This window comes from Meles meles, chromosome 15, assembly GCF_922984935.1.
Source record: "Meles meles chromosome 15, mMelMel3.1 paternal haplotype, whole genome shotgun sequence".
Classification (NCBI taxonomy): Eukaryota; Metazoa; Chordata; class Mammalia; order Carnivora; family Mustelidae; genus Meles; species Meles meles.
This window is the reverse complement of record NC_060080.1, coordinates 61,800,854-61,822,375: the sequence shown is the minus strand read 5'-3', so window position 1 is coordinate 61,822,375 and position 21,522 is coordinate 61,800,854. Positions and strand designations below refer to the sequence as shown.

At 38.4% G+C, this 21,522-nt stretch overlaps 1 protein-coding gene across 5 annotated transcripts in view; it reads left to right on the top strand.

Annotated features, from left to right (window-relative positions):
• The first annotated feature begins 2,598 nt into the window (after window positions 1–2,598).
• The window catches only part of SANBR (SANT and BTB domain regulator of CSR), a 54,029-nt gene continuing 35,105 nt past the window's right edge, over window positions 2,599–21,522 (top strand). For 2 of the 5 annotated variants that reach the window (XR_006815164.1, XM_045979973.1), the window contains exons 1-7: window positions 2,768–3,159; window positions 6,577–6,735; window positions 9,732–9,918; window positions 10,711–10,804; window positions 12,735–12,973; window positions 18,618–18,676; window positions 20,826–20,986. Coding sequence is in view for 4 of the 5 variants with exons in the window: in XM_045979973.1 (XP_045835929.1) it covers window positions 6,586–6,735; window positions 9,732–9,918; window positions 10,711–10,804; window positions 12,735–12,973; window positions 18,618–18,676; window positions 20,826–20,986 (890 nt within the window). In the remaining variant the exon portion in view is untranslated. Of the gene's footprint in view, window positions 2,738–2,767; window positions 3,160–6,576; window positions 6,736–9,731; window positions 9,919–10,710; window positions 10,805–12,734; window positions 12,974–18,617; window positions 18,677–20,825; window positions 20,987–21,522 lie in introns of those variants that run through there. The other 3 variants (XM_045979974.1, XM_045979975.1, XM_045979976.1) reach the window with 3 other exon arrangements.

Sequence of the window (21,522 nt, the reverse complement as noted above, 5' to 3'; positions counted from 1 at the left end):
TGATTCCTCAGAGATGGCATGTTGGTATGTGGATCAACAGCAGGAGCAAATGTTACGATTGGGGTCTGGTACTAGAGCTCCATTCTCTAGCTCTGCTTGCAAACTGTGGATCATTAACTGACTTCTTTTTATTGAACCTTGCTAAAGGCAAGCACTGTCAGCCAACTCAAACTTAAATTCTGACCTTATCTAAACTCCTTTCCTCAGAGCTATAGGCTTGATAATCTGCCTTCCAAGTTAACACAAATGACACTTTCCTACACATGGGAAGAGTCACCAGCCTTCTAGCCTACAATATGCTTCTAGCTGCCGATGCCATGCATAGCTTAGATCTTTGTTATTGTAGCAACCACTTTCAGGGATCAAGCTTTCCCTTTTCGGGACTACCCTAACCTTCTGTAATATCCAAAAAAATACAGTAGCTAAAAAAAGATAATGCACTTTTTTTCTCATATAACAGTCCAGCGGTAGTCAAGCAATCTAGGGCCCTGTTAGGCAGCGTCACTTTACAGGGTAATTCAGGGCCAAGGTTTCTTCTATGTTCTCACTCTGCAATCACATGAGTCCTTCTAATCCTCATGGTTTAAACTGGTTCACCACCATCACAACTGAGTTCAACCCCAGCAGAAAGAAAAGAAGTAGAGGGCAAGTAGCTTCTCTTTAAGAATTTACCTAAATACAGTTTTCTTAGCTTCAGGGTCTCTGCGGAAAAAAAAATAGTAAAAGATTTGTAGAAAGTAAGAGGTGATATAATCACAAAAAACTCCTGATATACCGTTAGCCACTTAATCATCAGATCTCATGATAGTAATTATTAGTTTGGATAGGGCTTTACTTCTTTTTTTTCTCTCTCTCTTTTTAAAAAGATTATTTATTCATTTGAAAGCAAGCAAGCAAGTGGGGCTGGTGGAGAGGGGCAACGGGAGAGGGAGAGAATCTCAAGCAGACTCCCCATCTAGCAGGGGAGCCAGCCAGGGATCTCAACTCCACAACTCTGAGACCAAATTCAAGAGTCAGTCGCTCGGGGCGCCCGGGTGGCTCCATTGGTTAAGCAACTGCCTTCGGCTCAGGTCATGATCCTGGAGTCCCAGAACCAACTCCCGCACCGGGCTCCCTGCTTGGCGGGGAGTCTGCTTCTCCCTCTTCTGACCTCTCCCTTCTCATGCTCAGTCTCTCATTCTCTCTCTCTCTCAAATAAATAAAATATTTTAAGAGTCACGCTCAACCGACCAGTGCCTCAAGCAACCCTGTCCTTCTCTCTCTCTCTCTTTTTAGTAAAAGATTTATTTATTTTAAAGAGAGAGAGAGCAGGGGAAGAGGCAGGGAATAGGGAAAGAGAATCTCTAGCAGACTCTCTGCTGAGGAAGGAGCCCCAGGAGGGCTTGATCTCAAGACCCTGAGATTACAACCTGAGCGGAAACCAAGAGTCCGACGCCTAACTGAGCCACCGAAGTGACCCTTTTTTTTTTTTAAAGTTTTTTTTTTTTTTTTAATTCATTTGACAGATCACAAGTAGGCAGAGAGGCAGGCAGAGAGAGAGGAGGAAGCAGGCTCCCTGCGGAGCAGAGAGCCCGATGCGGGGTTCGATCCCAGGACCCTGAGATCATGACCTGAGCCCAAGGCAGCGGCTTAATCCACTGAGCCTCCCAGGTGCCCCTTTTACAGTCCTTTCTGATTCTAACGTTGAGTTTTTGTTCTCAGAACAGATACTTTGCAAGTGGAAATAAAAGTAATTGGAACGTAATACTTACCCTTACAGAACTAAACCTTATATATCTTACCGGGTTCCCAGTAATAGCATTCACCACAACAACACACTATTAATGTTAATGAAAACTGAATTTGTGACCCAGAGCTATTTACCTTTTTCAGGAGATGCTTCCTGATAAGGACAATGCCTCCCCCACGATACTTTTGGTGTCCCTCAAACAATACAACTTTCCCATTCTACCTAACCTAAACAGGTATACTAAAGTGACCTACAGCGCCAGCTATTCAATCTTTTTTTTTTTTTTTTTTTTTTTTTTAGAAAGAGACTCTTTTTTTTTTTTTTTAATTTTTTTTTTTTTTTATTTTTTTGACAGAGAGAAATCACAACTAGGCAGAGAGGCACGCAGAGAGAGAGGAGGAAGCAGGCTCCCTGCCAAGCAGAGAGCCCGATGCGGGGCTCGATCCCAGGACCCTGGGACCATGACCTGAGCTGAAGGCAGAGGCTTTAACCCACTGAGCCACCCAGGCGCCCCCAGCTATTCAATCTTTATCCGACTTCTTTTCTCTCCCGTTTCCGTTTCTTCTGGATTCAGAGTTGGTCACTTAAGATCCCGCCGGCAGGATCTAGTTGCTAAGAGACAAGACGCTGGGAGGGTGGGGACGCTGCACTGCGACACGCCCGAGAGTGAAAGGGAGAGGGGGAAGGGGAAGGCAAAGGCAAGGCGCGGCGGCCCCGAGCCTCCACCTCTCGTCTGGCCACCCGCCCCCAGTCCTGCAGGAGCTCGTTACTCATTGGCTCCGCCGCTGTGGCGCTGGCCTGTGATTGGTGAGGCGGTGCGGTGGGGGGGCGCTACCCGGCCCACGGGAGGGACCGTGAACGTGAGCGCAGTGGCTGGGCTTCGCGGGGCTTGGCGGGGCTTGGCGGGGCTGGCGGGCGGGGTAGCTGGAGCTTCAGGGCGCGAGCGCTAGCTGTGCCGGCCGCTGCAGGTGACGGAGGCGCAGCGAGGGCCACGGCGGCCCTGGGCAGGTGAGCGAGACGCCGAGGGGCCTCGGGTGCCGGCGGGGGGCGGGAAGTGCGGCAAGGGGCGGGACCGCGGGCAGTCAGCGGCTTCCCGCCGCGGCCTCCTTCCCCGCGGGTCCCGGCGGGGGTCCCGCTAGCCCAAACGCCCGCGAACGTCCCCGCGCGCAGCCTGCAATTCGCAGGCCCTGCCAGCCCCGGGTCCCTGCCGCCCGCCCCGCCCGCGCACCAGCGCAGGGAACCCCGGCGTCTGCCCGCCAAGCCGCGCCCGGTGTCTCCGTCCGCATCTTCCCTCAGCCTCGGCGCGCTGCCCGTAGCTTTTGTCCGCTCCCCCTGCTCCGCGCCGGGAGAGTTTCTGCCTGAAAGGGGGAGGCGGCCACACCACAGGCTCGGGAACCTCGGGAGCCTTGAAGTGAGCCTCTGCGCCGAAGGTTTGCAGGGCTTTGATCTCTTCGTCCTGGGCTTCAGATGTGATTTTATTTTCTCCTTCACGGTGAATGCCAACTGCCCCGATTCCCGTTTGTGGTCAGCAAGGCTGGGCACAAGTCTTCTCTCTTGGGATGACTCTGTTTAATACTTTCCCACCTTCTGTTATGCCCAAGGCCTTTGACCTGACATACCGGATAATGGCCCCTTCGTTTCTCACCTTTCCTCCACCGAAAGAAGCAGCTTACAAAAGCCTTTTTATATTTGAAAAAAGAAAAAAAGTCACATGCCAGTCGCGGACTTCTCTTTGGTCTTAATTAATTAATTAGATTAATTTAATTAGATTGGTTTTAATACGTTTAAGTAAACCAAGTTTGTGGGAATGGGGTGGGGGTCTCCTCATGAGAACATGAGGAATCTCCTTAAAAAGCGTAGTGCATTAAATAGAATTTTTATTTCTGCTAAATAACATGTTTCACCTTAAACATTAACATCTAAAAAAACTTTTTTTTTTAATGAAATTGGGAGTGGATTTAGTAGTAGTGTAATTTGAGCTTCAAATTTTTTCTTACTGCCACAGTCTTTGATAAATGTATACTTGTTTTCTGGAATAGAGTGCACTGTGACAGCTATTTCAATGGAATTTATAAGAATACCTTGTATATTATAAATGAGTATCACATCTGAAATATACATACACGTTTTTAAGTATTTGATATGAACAATATTTTTGATTAGCTAACAGGTACCAGTACATTGCAGGACACAGTAAATATTTCATTCATTCACTCTTTTTTTTTTTTTTTTTTTCATTTTTAAAGATTGTGTTTATTTATTTGGGAGAGTGAGCCAGATAGCATGGCAGGCGGCAGAGGGAGAGGTAGAAGCAGCCAGGGGACACAATCCCAGGACCCCGGTATCAAGACCTGAGTCAAGGCAGATGCCCAACCGAATGAGCCATCCAGGTGCCTGCACAATAAATATTTTAGAAATCTTAAATGAATCTTTTTGGAAGTGAAGAAAAAAAAACAAACAGCACCCAATCCCTGCCCTGAATTCTGTATTAGACTGTTTTCTACTGACGTCCACAAATTATAATAAAATACCCTAGTCCTAACATACATCTCAAATTGTGTGGTATGAGGTATGAGTAGTGATGATGTGCTGGGCATACAAGTGGAGAACAATAAAGCTCTGTAAAATCTATTTTCAACTGGGCTCAAGGAAATGTTTTACAATTATTAAACTGCATTTTATTAAACTAAAATTATTAAATTGACCCTTGAAAGTGCAGGGGTTGAGGGTACTGATCCCCCACAGTCAAAAATACTTGCATAACTATCGACTCCCCCCAAATTTAAGTACTAATAGTCTGCTCTTGACCAGAAACCTTATTAGCAACATAAACAGTCTATTAACACATATTTTATATATGTATTATATACTGTATTCTTATTTAAAAAGTTAGCTAGAGAGAAAAAAATGTTATTAAGAAAATCATAAGGAAGAGGAAATACATTTAGAGTACTGTACCAAAAAAAGTATGGGTATAAGTGGACTTCCACAGTTCAAACCTGTGTTGTTCAAGGGCCAACTGTACTCAGTAACAGCTATTATGTGTTCTAACTTTGTCCCTCCCTCCATGGCCCTCTGCTTTGGCTCTCAGCAAATGATATTAAAGTTATCTGTTTGACTGCTAGTATCCCTCACCAGACCATAAACTCTTTGAGGATGGGGACCGTGCCATATTTATTGGCTTATCACATATCACTAAATGTTTATTAAACTACGTCCATTTGGGAACCCATCTACAGCCTTTTTAAAAATGATTTTATTTGAGAGGGAACTTATGCATGATTGGGGGGGTAGAGGGAGAGGGAGAACCAGACTCCCCACTGAGCAGCAAGCCCACGCAGTGCTCCGTCTCAGGACCCCAAGGTCATGACAGGAGGAAAAGGCAGAAACTTAACCCACTGAGCCACCCTGGCGCCCCTTATTTATGTATTTTAGAGAGAATGCATGGGGGAGGGGAGGAATTAGCCCTGAAGGAGGAGAGAGGCAGACTCTCCACTGAGATCGTGAATGAAGATGAAATCAAGAGTTGGACCTAACTGACTGAGCCGGTCAGGCACCTCTAGAGCCTTTTTTTCTTGTTAATTACATTGCCTGAACATATTGGACACCCTTGGTAGCTGGATATGTTATTCCAAGGCTCCTGGATTGAACTAGAGGATGTGGTTGGGTGGGGAGCCAGGTTAACAAAGCAAGAGAAGCCTCCATTGTGCAGGAGAGAGAGAGAGATTTTTTTTTTTTTTTAAGATTTTATTTATTTATTTGACAGACAGAGATCACAAGTAGGCAAGGAGGCAGACAGAGAAGGGAAAGCAGGCTCCCCGCTGAGCAGAGAGCCCGATGCGGGGCTCGATCCCAGAACCCTGGGACCATGACCTGAGCCGAAGGCAGAGGCTTAACCCACTGAGTCACTGGGATGCCTGAGTGGCTCACTGGGTTAAGCCTCTGCCTTCCTCTCAGGTCACGATCTCAGGATCCTGGGATGGAGCCCTGCATCAGGCTCTCTGCTGGGCGGGGAGCCTGCTTCCCTCTCTCCCTCTGCCTGTCTCTCTGCCTGCTTGTGATTTCTCTCTCTCTGTGTCAAATAAATAAATAAAATCTTAAAAAAAAAAAAGTTGCCTCAAACATAGAGAAATAACTGATTTTAATTGTTAATAGAATGTCCCACCATTTATAACTAAAAATCACATGGCACAATGACAATGATTATGCTTATCATATAATGTCAGAGTAACTTGTTTTTAAGTTTCATTTGATTACATTAGTAAAAATTAAATATACTCAGCCTTCATTGTAGCATGGACATTCACTCACAGAAGAAAAAACCAAATACTGCTTAGGACTAGAATGAAATTACAATTCTTTTAACCAGGATATATTTTTGTTGTTGTTTTTTGTTTTTAGTTAAACTCTACCATCCATGAATTGCTAATCGAGGCATAAATCAAACACAATTAGGGATTTTTTTTTTGAAAAATATATATTATTCAACTTTTCCCTCAATGCTTTTTATGAAAAACTTTAAACATACAGCAAAGTTTAAAAAACTGTTATAGTGAACCCCTATATACCTATCACTTATTTTCTGCCATTAATATTTTATTATACTTTTTTATCCGATAATTTATCCATCTGTCCATCCTCTGTGTCTATCCATCCATCAATCCATAATATTCAAATGCTATAATATTTGAAGAGATTTGAGCTGTATATTCTATTTATTTTAGGTCAGTTTTATTTTTCCTTTACAGATAGCATATAACTCTTAGGAGTAAATTGTAACTGATTTATAATGTTATAAAAACTCTTGGATTTCAGAGGTAAATATACCTATTTGTCTTTATTTCTAGTTCTTAAAGATGAGTCGTGGATATTCAGAGAACAACAATTTCTTGAACAATAACAACCAAATGGTGTTGGACATGATCCTTTATCCATTAATTGGAATCCATCAGACCATCAACTGGGAAACTGTAGCAAGGCTTGTGCCTGGATTAACACCCAAAGAGGTAACTAACCATCCCCTAGATTGTTTCTGGAAAAATCAGAAAATGATCAATTTAAAGAAACGTCTTCTAAGAAAGGAAAAAAATTTTGAGTCTTATAAATTCATGTGCATGAATACTGAATGTGCATATGATATGATTGACTAGATACAAACTACATAAATTACATATTAGCCCACCTGGTATGTTTAAAATCAGTTGTTTATATAACAACTGAAAATTCATTAATATCTAATTTTAAGTAACAGAATTGATACTGTAAAATTATGGGTAGATAAATTTTTTGTAAATCAAATTATATATTATTAAATCCCTAAGGCTGTGCTTCTCAAACTTGAATAAGGAACGGAACTTTTTAAAGGAAAAAACTTGAAAACTCCCAGTGTTGACTTAAATTATTTTTATTATAATATAAATTAAATGTGCACTAACAATATTAGTTGTAAACACACCTATACACCTTTAAGCAAATTTACATACAGTGGACACAAATGAAACCTAAAAACAACAAAATTCAAACTAAAAATGGTTACCGAATGTGGTAAGTAATAGTGTTTGCCGAAGTTAAATTGCTGATTACTAAGCAAATATTGTATGGTCAGTTGTGGCACATAATTTTTTGCATTCAACCTGTATTGCCATGTGCCTTTCAAAGACTTCATTCTTTTTTTCCCACTTTTCCCTATTTAACCTACTATGAAGCCTTACATTGTACCGTGAGGTTACTTGCCTTCCCCGGACACCAGTACCTCTCTCCTCTACAGAGTCCCTTCCCTATCTTTTTCCTTTTAAAAATTAGCCTTAGACATTCAAAACATTTCTTGGTACAACTTAATTATAAACAGAAAAGCAAATAGGTACTGAAATACTGTCATCCCGATGATTTAGGTGATTTTATTAATTTTATGCTCAGAATCAAAACTTAAAATCTAATTCTTACATTCTTTGATTTCTGGTAATTCATCCATGAAAACTATTTTGAGAAACACCTCAGAATTTTTGCAGTTAATAGGAACTCTAAAGTGGGTGAATCATCTCCAGGTTCTCTAGAAGTAGAAATGACATTAATGATTTTTCCCCAGTAGATTTTTTTTTTTTTTTTGACATAGAGAAAGACACAGTGAGAGAGGGAACACAAGCAGGGGGAGTGGGAGAGGGAGAAGCAGGCTTCCGCTGAGCAGGGAGCCCAGTGTGGATTTCATCCCAGGATCTTGGGATAATGACCTGAGCCAAAGGCATATGCTTAACGACTGAACTACCCAGGCGCCCCTCCCCAGTGAATTTAAAGCATATTCACCATTGCCCTGGTCCATCATATACACTCAGTAAATACTTGCAGAAAGTTCCACCATCTTTTTTTTTTTTTTTAAGATTTTATTTATTTGAGAGAGAGCAAAAGCAAGAGAAAGCAGCAAAAGGAGGGAGAGGGAGAAGCAGACTCCCTGCTGAGCAGTGAGCCCGCAACAAATCGAAGTGGGGCTCCATCGCAGGCCCTGGGTTCATGACCTGAGCGCAAGGCAGACACTTAACTGACTGAGGCTCTCAGGCGCCCCCCACAATCTTCCTTTGCAGTCAAGAAAATCAATACCCACAAGAAATTACTTGCAGTCAGTTATAAGTCTTTGTGAAATGATGAGAAACTTTTTTTTCACTACCTAATTTATACTTTTTCACACCTTTTTTTTTTTTTTTTTAAGATTTTATTTATTTATTTATTTGAGAGAGAGACACACAGCAAGAGGGAACACAAGCCTGGGAGAGGGAGAAGCAGGCTCCCCGCTGAGCAGGGAGCCCAATGCAGGGCTCCTTCTCAGGACCCCGGGACCACAACTTGAGCCCAAGCCTAACGACTGAGTCACCCAGGTGCCCCTTTTTCAAACCTTTTGGTTAAGTTTTGAAACTTGTTAGGTTTTAAAATGAGGCAAACTGAATTCAACTACTGTTTTGACTTTTTATTGTGAATATCTTCAAACATACAGAAAAGTTGGGGCGCCTGGGTGACTCAGTGGGTTAAATCCTCTGCCTTCAGCTCGGGTCATGGTCCCTGGGTCCTGGGATGGAGCCCCACATTGGGCTCTCTGCTCGGCAGGGAGCCTGCTTCCTCCTCTCTCTCTGCCTGCCTCTCTGCCTACTTGTGATCTCTGTCTGTCAAATAAATAAATAAAATCTTTAAAAAAAAAAAAAAAAAGGGCGCCTGGGTGGCTCAGTGGTTTAAGCCGCTGCCTTCGGCTCAGGTCATGATCTCAGGGTCCTGGGATCAAGTCCCACATCGGGCTCTCTGCTTCCCTCTCACTCTCTCTGCCTGCTGCTCTGCCTACTTGTGATCTCTCTCTGTCAAATAAATACATAAAATCTTAAAAAAAAAATAAAAATAAAAAAAAAAAAAACAAAAAGTTCTGTGGGCTCCAGGTATCAGAATTGGTTAAGCATCTAACTCTTGGTTTTGGCTTAGATGACCACCTCAGGGTCATGAGATCTGGTTTCACAGGCCTGCTTAAGATTCTCTCTCCCCCTCTCCCTTTGCTCCTCATCTCCCCCAACCACTACCACACTCCCTGCTTACACACATGCGCCTATGCTCTCTTCCTCTCAAAAATTTTTAAAAAAGAAAAAAGTCAGAAGCTTTTGTACAGTTTTCTAGTATTACCCAGCAGATTGGAATCCACTTGTAAAAAATGATTATAGAAAAATATCACCAAACAGAAGGCAAGAAATGAATCTTATTTTTTAATTAAGAAAGACCTGCATTTCCAGGTGCCTGGGTGGCTCAGTGGGTTAAGCCTCTGCCTTCAGCTCAGGTCATGATCTCAAGGTCCTGGGATCAAGGCCTGTATCGGGCTCCCTGCTCAGTGGGGAGCCTGCTTCCCCCTCTCTCTCTGCCTGCCTCTTTGCCTACTTGTGATACCTCTCTCTCTCTCTCTCTCTGTCAAATAAATAAATAAATAAATCTTTCAAAAAAAAAAAAAGACTTGCATTTCCTTCCTTTTATGTCATTACAGTGTGCAAAAAGGTTTGATGAACTGAAGAGCAGTGGAAGTTCACCTGTTGACAACCAGTATAGTCCCTTAATGGCTGCTGGAGAAAGTCCTGTGGAAACTTTAGCCACGTATATCAAATCCTCCCTTCTTGACATGCAGGGAGAATTTCAGGAGACTCTGGTTGGTCAAGATGCAATATCCAAAACTGGTAAGGTTTGAAAATAAAATGCAGTACTTGTCCTTATGATAATTTTGCAAAATATGCATTTCAATCAACTTTATTTTTTTAAAGGCTAATATAAACATTGCCAGGAAGTCTATTAGGATTTATATCTTCCTGATTTTTAGAAATGTGTCTTTGCTATCTGAAAAATGTTTTAATGTTAATATGCAGGTCAAACACTATCACCAAAAAAACTTTTTTATTATATCAAAATTTACTACTCCAGTCTGTTAGCCTGATTATGTTATAAATTTAAAGAGATTTGACCTACACTTTCTACTTACTTTTTTTTACTGAGAAAATGTGGCTTGTTCCTCATATTATCTACCTTTTACGTAGTCAACATTAGCTTCAAATGACACTGGCAGGATAGAAAAGATGTTTTCTGCAGTTGGAAATAATAGCTGATTTTAGAAACCCTGAGTGTACTGAGTGATTTAAATCTCAGCAGCAGCAGTCAGAATACTGATATGAAAAACTGCTTCAGAAAGAGAGAACTCTATTGTTAGCTTTTGAACACTTGACCCCTGTTCATTCACACCACATCATTTTTTAAATCTTGAGTGTAATGTTAGCAATGTGTGATCCTTTTTTTCTATTGTTTCTTCTGTATACCTTTAGAAATATTAAGGGATAATGCCACCTAACAGAGTACCAACTTAAACTAGCCTTGGAAATCATGCATTTACGTATAACCATTCAGTAAGTAAAAACCCGCTCTCAGCTAGAAACGCTAACCTCCCCCTTTGTTTTTGTATGTTTGTTTCTGTATTTAAGGAAGACATAGTATAGCTTCCACAAGGAATTGTTCTTCAGAAAGTGAAAATTGTACTACTCGTAATGGTGGAGAAAAGACTGAAGAATCTGAAGGGTAGGAGGCTGGTTCTTTGCTAGATAAGATTTAATATGAATATCAACTTTAAGTTATAAAATATATGATTGGTGATTGTATACATCAGTTACCATAATTTAGGAACTTTACATTACACAATTGTTCAAATTGTTGGAATAAAGGGTAGTTCATGTATTGAACTATAACAATTGCTTGGTGGCTAAATGTGGCTTATTCATGTTATAATTAAATGGGACTACAGTTTTCCTTTATAAAAATTCATTTTCATATTTGTAAATATTAGGAATACCCTCTACTAATATAAAACTTTAACCAAATTTTAAAACCCAAAGAAGAATATCTTCCATTAGTTTCCAATTTTTTTAAACTAGATCTATATTTTAGAGCCATTGGAATAAAATTCTCATTATAGAAACATTTAAAAATTAGAATACACCTTTCAGTATATTGCAAGTTTTGATTAGCATATTTTACATATAATAAATTAGACATATTTTAAGTATTCACCTTGATGAATTTTAACAAATGGGTACACCATGCAATTATCACACAAAGATATAGAATATTTTCATATCTGAAAGTTCCTTTCTGTATTTTAACAGTTTTATTCACATATAATTCATATGCCATAAGATTTACCCTTTTGAAAAAGTTCTGGAGATGGATGATGGTGATGATTGTACAACAATGTGAATGTTCTTAATGCCATTGAACTGTACACTTAAAAGAGCTAACATGATAGATTTTATGTTATGTGTACTTTACCACGATAAGAAAAATTCACTCTTCTGAAGTGTATAGTTCAGGGATTTTAAATTTATTCACATAGATTTTTAACCAATAATTTTGTTTGTGTAGCACAAAATTTATCAGATAATTTTTTACTGGAATTATCTAGTATTTCATATTGCAGACCCAAAAGCCACAGAAACATTATGCTTCGTTATACCACCCATTACCTGTTTATATTTTGACCATAATTTCTTTGGAAGAACAATTTGCAAAGTTACTTAAATTCCTTTGACCTTAACAAGAATGTTGGTTAATAATCCTTGTTCTGGTAGCCCAGTTTTGTTTCAAATGTTATTTTTTTGTATTAGAAAGGTAATCGAACACATTAAATTCATATTGTAGGCCAGCATATCTCTTTCTACTTGTTCTCTTTTGTAATGCTGTGAAGGTAGTTGTGCATCACACTGATACTGCTTTTTGAGGTGATATAATTTTCAAAGGAAAGTAAACTCAAGGAGTACATAATTTTTGAAGCAGTAGTTTCGATGCATTATCTAAACTTATTCTTAAATTATTTTTAAATATGTTAATAAACACATTGTAGTCTTAAGAATCCTTTTCATTACATTTACTAATTTATATTTGATGAATGTCTAGAAACAAAGTTTCTTACTGTTAAAAATAACTAAGTAGCCATTGCTAGTGTTTAGATTTTTTTAATGAAAGATTTTACCTGTTTTTCCTATTTATTGATAGTAAGAAAATTTTAGTATTTAGTCTCTACTCATCATACCCATAACCATGTAAAAAAGTGCCATTTTATGTCCTTCATAAGAATTAGAAGGTATTATTTAATTTTCTTTGTGAATTGGTTTTATTTTTTTTAATTTTATTTACATATAACTTGAAAAATAAACTTTAAACCACATAAATTAGAGTCCTATAGTAAAATATTTTTGTTTTTCTAAGCTCTTAAGTTATTAGGCTTAATAATCTTAAGGTCACTAGCTTAACTAAAATGAGTCAAAAACCTAAGACATAGATCAGATTAGCAACACTCTTAATGAAAAATTCTGAATGTCAAACCCTATAAAATTGATTTATGGTCAGAACTTCCAAAAACGTCTTATTCTCGTACTTCCAATAAATGTCAGTGTTCTTAGCTCCTTTTCTAGAACTCTAATAATTTCATTTCTGTGTAACATTTTTTATGAAGGCCAAACATGGTGATCCATGTATGTGATGAAGCAAAAAACTTGAAAGAAGATTTTATTTGCCCACGAGATCTTTTGATATCAGAAATGAAGTACTTTGCTGAATATTTATCTATGGATGCGCAGCGCTGGGAAGAGGTGGACATTTCAGTACATTGTGACGTTCACATTTTCAACTGGTTGATAAAGTATGTTAAAAGGAACACTAAGGAGAATAAAGATTGTGAGATGCCCACTTTAGGTAAAAGACAATCTATTGCTTATTTTGTGGTGAAATTTATGTGACACCTAGTAGTTGCTTCAGGCCAAATATGCAATGTGGAAAATTATTTGGACATTAGTATTTATGCTCAGATTAGTAACCACCTTTTAAGAAACCGATACCACATCCTTTTTTAGTAGATTATAATGAAGGGATGGCAAGTGGACAGGTCTCTAGATCAGCAGTTCTCACTGTATGGTTCATGGACTTCTGGAATCCTAGAGATTTTTTAGAGGATTCACAAGGGCAAGACGATTTGCATTATAATACTAAACTGTTACTTTTTCTCTGTGTTTACCTTTGTTCAGATGGTACAGAAGTAATGGAGAAAACTCTGGGAGCTTTAGCACGCATCAGGGCAGGGATACCAAAACTGTGCTAGTAATCACTGTATTCCTCACTACCACGTGCTCATAGTTAAAAAGGAAAAACATGAAAGAAAAGCTTCATTCTCACTTAAAGAGTATCCTTGATATGGGAATGCAAACTGGTGCAGCCACTCTGAAAAACAGTATGGAGTTTCCTCAAAAAGTTAAAAATAGGAACTACTCTATAATCCAGTAACTGCGCTACTGGGTATTTACCCGAAGGATGAAAAATACAGTTTAAAAAGGGTACATGCACCACAATGTTTAAAGCAGCATTACCAACAATAGTCAAACCATGGAGAGAGCACAGATGTCCATCAACTGATGAATGGATAAAGAAGATGTGGTGTATATATATATATATGTATACATATATATATATACACACACACAATGGAATATTACTCAGCCATTAAAGGAATGAAATCTTGCCATTTGCAATGATATGGATGGAACTAGGATGTCTTATGCTAAGCAAAATAAGTCAGTCAGAAAAAGACAAATACCATATGATTTTGACTCCTATGGGGGAATTTAAGAAACAAAAAAGATGAACATATGGGAGAGGGGAAAAAAAAAAGAGGGAAACAAGCCATAAGAGACTATTAAAATAGAGAAGAAACAGGGTTGATGGAGGGATGTGGGTGGTGGATGGGCTAGATGGGTGATGGGTTAGGAGGGCACTTGTTATGATGGGCACTGGGTGTTGTATGTAAGCACCGAATCACTGAATTTTATTCCTTTCTTAAGATTTTAAAATTTGTTTTAGAAAGAGAGAGCCCATGAGTAGGAAGAGGGGCAGAGGGAGAGGAAGAGAATCCTCAAGAAGACTCTCCACTGAGTGCAGAGTGGAACGCTGGGGTAGATCCTGGGACCCTGAGATCTGACCTGAGCCAAAACCAAGAAATGGATGCTTGACTGAGTGAGCCATACACGTGCCCCTGAATTCTGCTCCTGAAACCAATATTGCACAGTATGTCAGCTAACTAGGATTTAAATAAAAACTTGAAAAGAGAAAAAATCAACTTTCTAATACTCAAGTACCTCTCAAATACATTTGGAAGTTTTATTAGGATTACATTAATGTTATAATTTAAATTAGAGAGATTTGACATCTTTATTATATTGAGCCTTCTTATCTACAAACAGGGATTTAAGTTTTCTTTTATGTACTCCAGTGGCCTATAGAAGAAAGTGAACGTTTCTTGTTAATTTATTCCTAGTTAGTATTCCTTCTTGGTGCTATTATATATGGGATTTTTTTTTTTAATATTTTATTTATTTGACAGAAATCACAACTAGGCAGAGAGGCAGGCAGAGAGAGAGGAGGAAGCAGGCTCCCTGCGGAGCAGAGAGCCCGATGTGGGACTCGATCCCAGCATCCTGGGATCATGACCCGAGCCGAAGGCAGAGGCTTTAACCCACTGAGCCACCCAGGTGCCCCTATATATGGGATATTTTTATTTCTATTATATTTTCTACCTGATTCTTTGTATATGGAAACACTATTTTTTTTCTTTAATGCCCCCCTGAAACACTAATTTTTGTGTACTGATTTTGTACCCAAATTATGCCATTCTCTTATTGTTATTAATAGTTTTCATTTGAGTTTATATCTCCAAGTACACAATCATATAATCTCTATATACCAAATTTTTGCCTTCCTTCTTCCATTGAATGGGATCTTCTTTTCTTCCACAGAGCATAAGTCTTTGATATTAGCATGGAGAAAAAGCTATAGTCTTCTTTCCTTTTATGTGTTCCCTTCTTTCCATTGCCTACACATAACACTTTGTACACACAAATATATCTTTCCTCGGGGCGCCTGGCTGGCTCAGTTGGTTGAGCCGCTGCCTTCAGCTTAGGTCGTGGTCCCAGGGTCCTGGGATGAGTCCCACACTGGGCTCCTTGCTCAGCTGGTAGCCTGCTTCTCTCTCTCCCTTTGCCTGCTGCTCCCTCTGCTTGTGCTCTCTCTGTCAAATACATAAATAAAATGTTAAAAAAAAAAAAAAAAAAAAGAATATCCTTGATAAACCAGTGAAAATTATTAATTTTATTAACTCTCGACCCTTGAGTTTGCATCTTTTTTATGTTCTGTGTGAGGACACAGGAGGTGCACTCGTGCTCTACACTGAAGTGTGATGGTCGTCTGGAGGAAAAGCACTTGTGCAGTTGTTTGAGTTGCAAGCTAAACTAGTGGCTTTTTAAAAGGAGAAAACCATTTTTCCTCGAAAGAATGATGGGCAAACTATGGTTATTCAGACAGGCATTTGGCAGATATTTTCTTGAAGATGAATTGAGGGAGTTGATCAACTAAAGGAAACAACTGACGGTATCCATTGTCAATAATAAAATTCGGGGTTTCAAGTGAGAATTGGAGTGTGGAAAACTTGTATCTGCTTCCATGTGCTTGACAGTCTCCATATTTACAGACTTTTCTGATGAGACTGGTGGTAATTCTAACAAATGTGATTTTTAAAATATATATTGTACAATGAAATGTTTCAACATTTGGAAGGTCCACATAACTCAAGTGAACCAAAATTTTCCAAATGACCAATGTGTGTTGTTAAAATCATACCTGGGTTAAAGATCCACTCACAGTGCAAGATAAGTCATTTGACTTTGAGATAACAGAACCGGAAGAGTCCATTGATTATGACTTCAGATTCCTTTGCAACTAACCTTTAAAACTACCAGTTGTTGAGTTTTGATGTAACAGCAGAGAAGACTACCCACAGATTGAATATAGAAACAAACAGAATCCAGCTGCCTTCTATTAAGTCAAGCATTGAAGAAATTTGCAAAAAATGTCAGTGTTACTCTTCTGGCTAATTTATATTTTGGAAAATGTAGTTATTTTTCATAAAATGTTACTATGTATTGAGTCAATTATTCTTTTAAAAGGAATTAAGAAATATTTTAAAATTTTACCTCTTTTAATTTATGATAAATTATCATTATCATAAATAAATTATAAATAAATATATAAATAACTTATGATAAATAAATGATCAGTATCAATACTGATAGATATAACCTATCTAATCAAAAAAGGGTCTTAAGATCAAAAGTTTGAGAACCGGGGAGCGCCTGGGTAGCTCAGTGGGTTAACGCCTCTGCTTTCGGCTCAGGTCATGTTCCCAGGGTACTGGGATGGAGCCCCGCATCGGGCTCTCTGCTCAGCAGGGAGCCTGCTTCCCTTCCTCTCTCTCTGCCTACTTGTGATCTCTGTCAAATAAATCAATTAAAAAAAAAGTTCGAGAACCATATTCTAGATGAAAGGAAGAATAATTACTAAGTAATCTTTAGTTGGGTATGGACTTGTATAGGAAATCACACACATGGTTAAATAAAGTCTTTCCATGTGTAGAGTGTACTATTTATAGCAGTACTAAAATTTTTTTTAATCTTGTTAGTAAATAAATCTATAGTGACAATATAAAAATTTTCTGAAGAAATTTCTAATTTATTACATTTTAGTGACCAAATTAATGGAAAAAAGTTTCTAGTGGCTCTTAAATAAAAATTATGCCAAATAAAAATTTTCAGCCAGAGTCCAGAGATTCCAAATCACCCAGATATGATATGTATATGTGAAATAAAAAATCAAGTTATGCAGGGAGAAAAAAATATTGTTTGATCTAGCATACATATTAATGCATATAGTAAAGTTAAAAGAAGTGGAGCGAAAGCAGTCACTCTGTAATCAGTGGCTACAAACATAAACTTTTATAAAAGCAATCTTTAGGGGCACCTGGGCGGCTCAGTTGGTTAAGCATCTGACTCCTGATTTCAGCTCAGGACATATCAGAGCTGAGATTGAGTCCCACGTTGGGCCCAGCCCTCAGGGAGGACTCCTCTTGAGAATCTCTCTCTCTCTCTGTCCCTCTGCCTCTCCTACTTGCATGTGCATACACACACTTAAATAAATAAATAAATAATATTTTTTTAAAATAAATAAAAACAGTCTTTATTCTAACCAGGAAAACCACCAAAATGCTTAATTAAATCTCTGATAATGCAAACAGTGGGTCTTAGCTGGAATTATACTTCCCTGAGGGATTTTTCACTAACTCCCTCCTCCCTTCACCATTGCTATTTGAGAGCCTTTAACCTAGAAGTAATATTTAAACAAAGATTAAGATTACTTATTTTAATCGTTGTCTGTATAGTCCTTTATTTAGAAGGATTGTCTTAATATATAATGCAAAAAAATCCTAGTTTTTTTTTTCTTTTCTTAAATATACCTCATAGGAGATGACTTGAGTTTACGAAAATAATAGTGTCAGCTGGCATTCCCCTTTCCCTGGTTATGCCTCTCAACGCGCGCCTCAGCCTGCCTTTAGGAAGTAACCTTAGCACTTCTGCAATAATAAGTTTTATATTATCTTTCAGAATCTTAATTAAGTATTTGTTCATAACAAGCATTATACTGCTTTTGAAGTAACTTCACTAATAACAAGTGCCTTCATTAATCATTTAGAAGATTTTCTCACGATTTTTTTATGTGATGAATTGGTCTCAATTTTAATTATCTTTTTCTCTGATTTAGTTAAGGAGAAAAGTTTGCATGTGTCATGTCTTTAGCTGGAGTCTTTTTACTTGATATTGATGAAGTTCTAGAATCTAGGTGAGGTTCAATGGAGTGAGGTCTGGGGACAGTGACCAAGAAAGAATTCTTGAGACATCTTTGGTGCAAAATAGTGGTTTATTAAAGCACGGGATCAGGACCCGTGGGCAGAAAGAGCTGCTGCCCTGGGGTTGTGAGGAATGGCAGGTTATGTACCATGGGGTTGGGGGAAGTAAGGAAAAGGGGGGTTTCAAAAGAGCTTTCATATGCTAAAGAGGACCTGCAAGATACCGGATACCAGAGGCCTTGCCTTTGCCAAGGTCGTTTTGCCCTCTAGCAAGGTATTAACATTAAGATGGGTGGGAGATTCCTAAAGAATGTCACAGATGTGGGGGGGGGGTGTTGTTGCAGGGTGTCAGCTTTTGCTTTGTCCTCAGCCAGCCTTCTGTTCCATCATCAATATGAATCTAATTCCAGGGCAGATTTACTGTGTGCTTTTTCTATACTGTATGTTTTAACACTGCATTTTCTTTCTTGCATGTATCTAAGCTTTATGATGTAGTAAGATTATAATAAATTGCTCTTTTAATGTAACACCCTCTGTTAAGGTGAGAAGGAGCCTGTTCTGAGGAGGTTGAGGTACAAATCAAAAGGAGAATTTACTTTTTTTCTTTTTTTTTAGAGCCAGGAAATGTCATTTCAATTCTTATTTCTTCAGAGTTTTTGAAAATGGATTCGTTGGTAAGTATTAATAAAAGATCCAAGCTCTTTTGGGGGTGCCTGGGTGGCTCAGTCAGTCAAGTATTGACTCTTGATTTTGGCTCAGGTTATGATCTCAGGGTTCTGAGACTGAACCTTGCGTTGGGCTCCCCTTTGGGCATGGAGCCTGGTTAAAATTCTTTCTCCCTCCGCCATCTCTCCCTCTGTTTTAAAAAAAAAACAAAACCCAACACTCTTTTTTATTCACCTATGTTTAATTTGACATACAACTTGATTTTTCCTTCCAGGGTTTAGGAATTTTTAAGACATCTTACTAAAATAGTTGTTAATTGAAGAGTGATTTCGTAACTGAACTAATAGGGGTTTGCTCCTTGGTGAGGTACAGAGACTACATGAGGTGGAGTTGTCACACAAAGGAAACCATTTGCAGCGAATACGGAGATCACAGGGAATAACTTCTAAAACCAAAGCCATCACTCCCAAGCAGCCGGGAGCAGTTCCTTTTATTTAGGGTTTAGGATGAATATTCATAAAGGCGAGCTCTCACTGCAGGTAGAGGAGGGGCATAAGGTACAAGCGTCCTTTGCTAAGTAATGAAGCTTGTGCTCTTCCTAGTGTGGAGACTTTAGTATTATAATGAAACAGAGGTAACTGGAAGAGGGGGAAGGGATATGGGCATAAGCTGGAGGAATCCTCAGCCTTGTTTACTTTGGAAACAGTACTGGGAATTTTTACCACAAATTTGTTATCTCCAGGCCTGATGGAGACTGTTAAGTTTTTTCATTCCATTGATTCCCTTAAAATTCGTAACTACTGAGGTTTTTGTATTTCTTTGAAATTCTGTTAAGTCCTAGGAGGTAGGGCACAGATCACAGAAAATAGCTCGGGGCCTGAAATGGCTTCTCTGTGTCAAAAGCTTTGTCTGTCTTTCTTATTCTAGGGACCCCTAACTCTCTCTGTTTACAATTCCTTTAGAATAAACTGCTCTTGTTCTTTGGGGACAGGGTGAGACTACTATGTACCATTAATACATTATGCCTATAAAGCAAACAATTTATCTTTAAGGAATAGTTTACTATTGTATTAGATGAAACTGAGAAGAATTAGCTTTGACTCAAGAGGAATTTTGCTCTAAAACTTAATTAAATGAAAATTAATTAGAATATATTTGTTTCACTAAGTAATTTCTTTAAGCAAGTTTTACTTATTTGTGTCTTTCATTTACAATTCAGTGAATTAAAAACAAATGCCCTACTATTAGTATAACCATATATGTGTAAACCAGATGCTAATGTTTATCATTTAAGAGTAGTTGATAAAATGTAAAGTGTAATATATACATGCACTAACACTAATATATTTTTTATTTAATAAATTTCTTAAGCATTCACATGTTTATATATGTTTGTGTTAAGGCAGAGTACTCCTTTGCTATATTAACAGATATGAAATTTGTTTATTTGATTATTTGGAGTTTTATTAGTTCTCTGTATTCTTCCTACTCCTTAGTCGTTCCCCATTTAGTTGTTAGTATTAATTGCTTCAGAGTGGGGTTACAGAAAAAGTAGAAATTAAAAGAGTCCTTAATCTTTGAGTTTTGAGATCTAAGCCCTAAAGCATAATTTTTATGCCATAAACAAAATATTTGGAAAATACATGATTAGCCAGCATTACTTTTCCCCAAAACCTAAATCCACCTCAAAAAGAAAGTAAGTATACCTCAGGTTGGAGAAAGGGAATAAAGTCAGAAAGCAAGCACAACACAACTGAGAAAACCCTGAAGTGACTAAAATTATGTTTTAGCCACTCAAAGAAGTAGAGGCTTAATATTGCCATTAAGTGTAGTTATAGAAAGTCACATCTTATATACAGGAGTTTGTGGACTAAGATTTATACCTGCCACAATTATGAAAGATGCTCATTGCATTATTATTTAGAGTATGCTAGGAAAGTTGAAAGTTATTTTCCTAGCTCTGTATATATTTGTACAAATATGGCCTGCTGGCTCATCTTGCAACAGTATAGATTAACCCAGATAGGCAAAATCCAGTTAGCACCTAGCAGTCCACGGATCAAGCTTTTAATGAATTTTGTCTTTGAAAGGTATTGACATGACATCATCCTCATGCTACTCTTTTCAACATTATTTTCCCGTTGTTTGTTTTTTTAGGTTGAACAATGTATTCAGTATTGCCACAAAAATATGAATGCCATAGTAGCTACCCCATGCAACATGAACTGTATTAATGCAAATCTACTTACACGTATAGCTGATCTGTTCACACACAATGAAGTTGATGATTTAAAAGACAAGAAAGATAAATTTAGAAGGTAATTTTTTTAATTTAATTTTTGACCAAGTATTCCTGTTAGAAGAAATATACTTCCATTTCATTTTAGTGAAATATTCTATTTTTAGAATGTTTTTAGAAATATTTCTAGTTTATTTCAAATGAAATAAAATTTATCCAGAGCCAATGGCTCTAGATAAAAATTAGTACTTAAATTATTTTGTATAATGTACATATGAACGTATTGTGTTAGTGAATTTGTTAAAAATTATTAAATGTGCATGGGTGGCTTAGTCGGTTAAGTGGCTGCCTTTGGCTGAGTCCCACATCTGGCTTCTTGCTCAGCAGGGAGCCTGCTTCCACCCCCATCCCACTCCCCGCCTGTGCTCTCTCTCTCTCTCAAATGGATAAATAAAATCTTCTAAAAAATATTAAGATAGGGGGCTCCTGGGTGGCTCAGTGGGTTAAAGCCTCTGCCTTTGGCTCAGGTCATGGTCCCCGGGTCCTGGGATTGAGCCCCACATCAGGTTCTCTGCTCGGTTTGAGCCTGCTTCACCACCACCCTGTCCCCCTCTC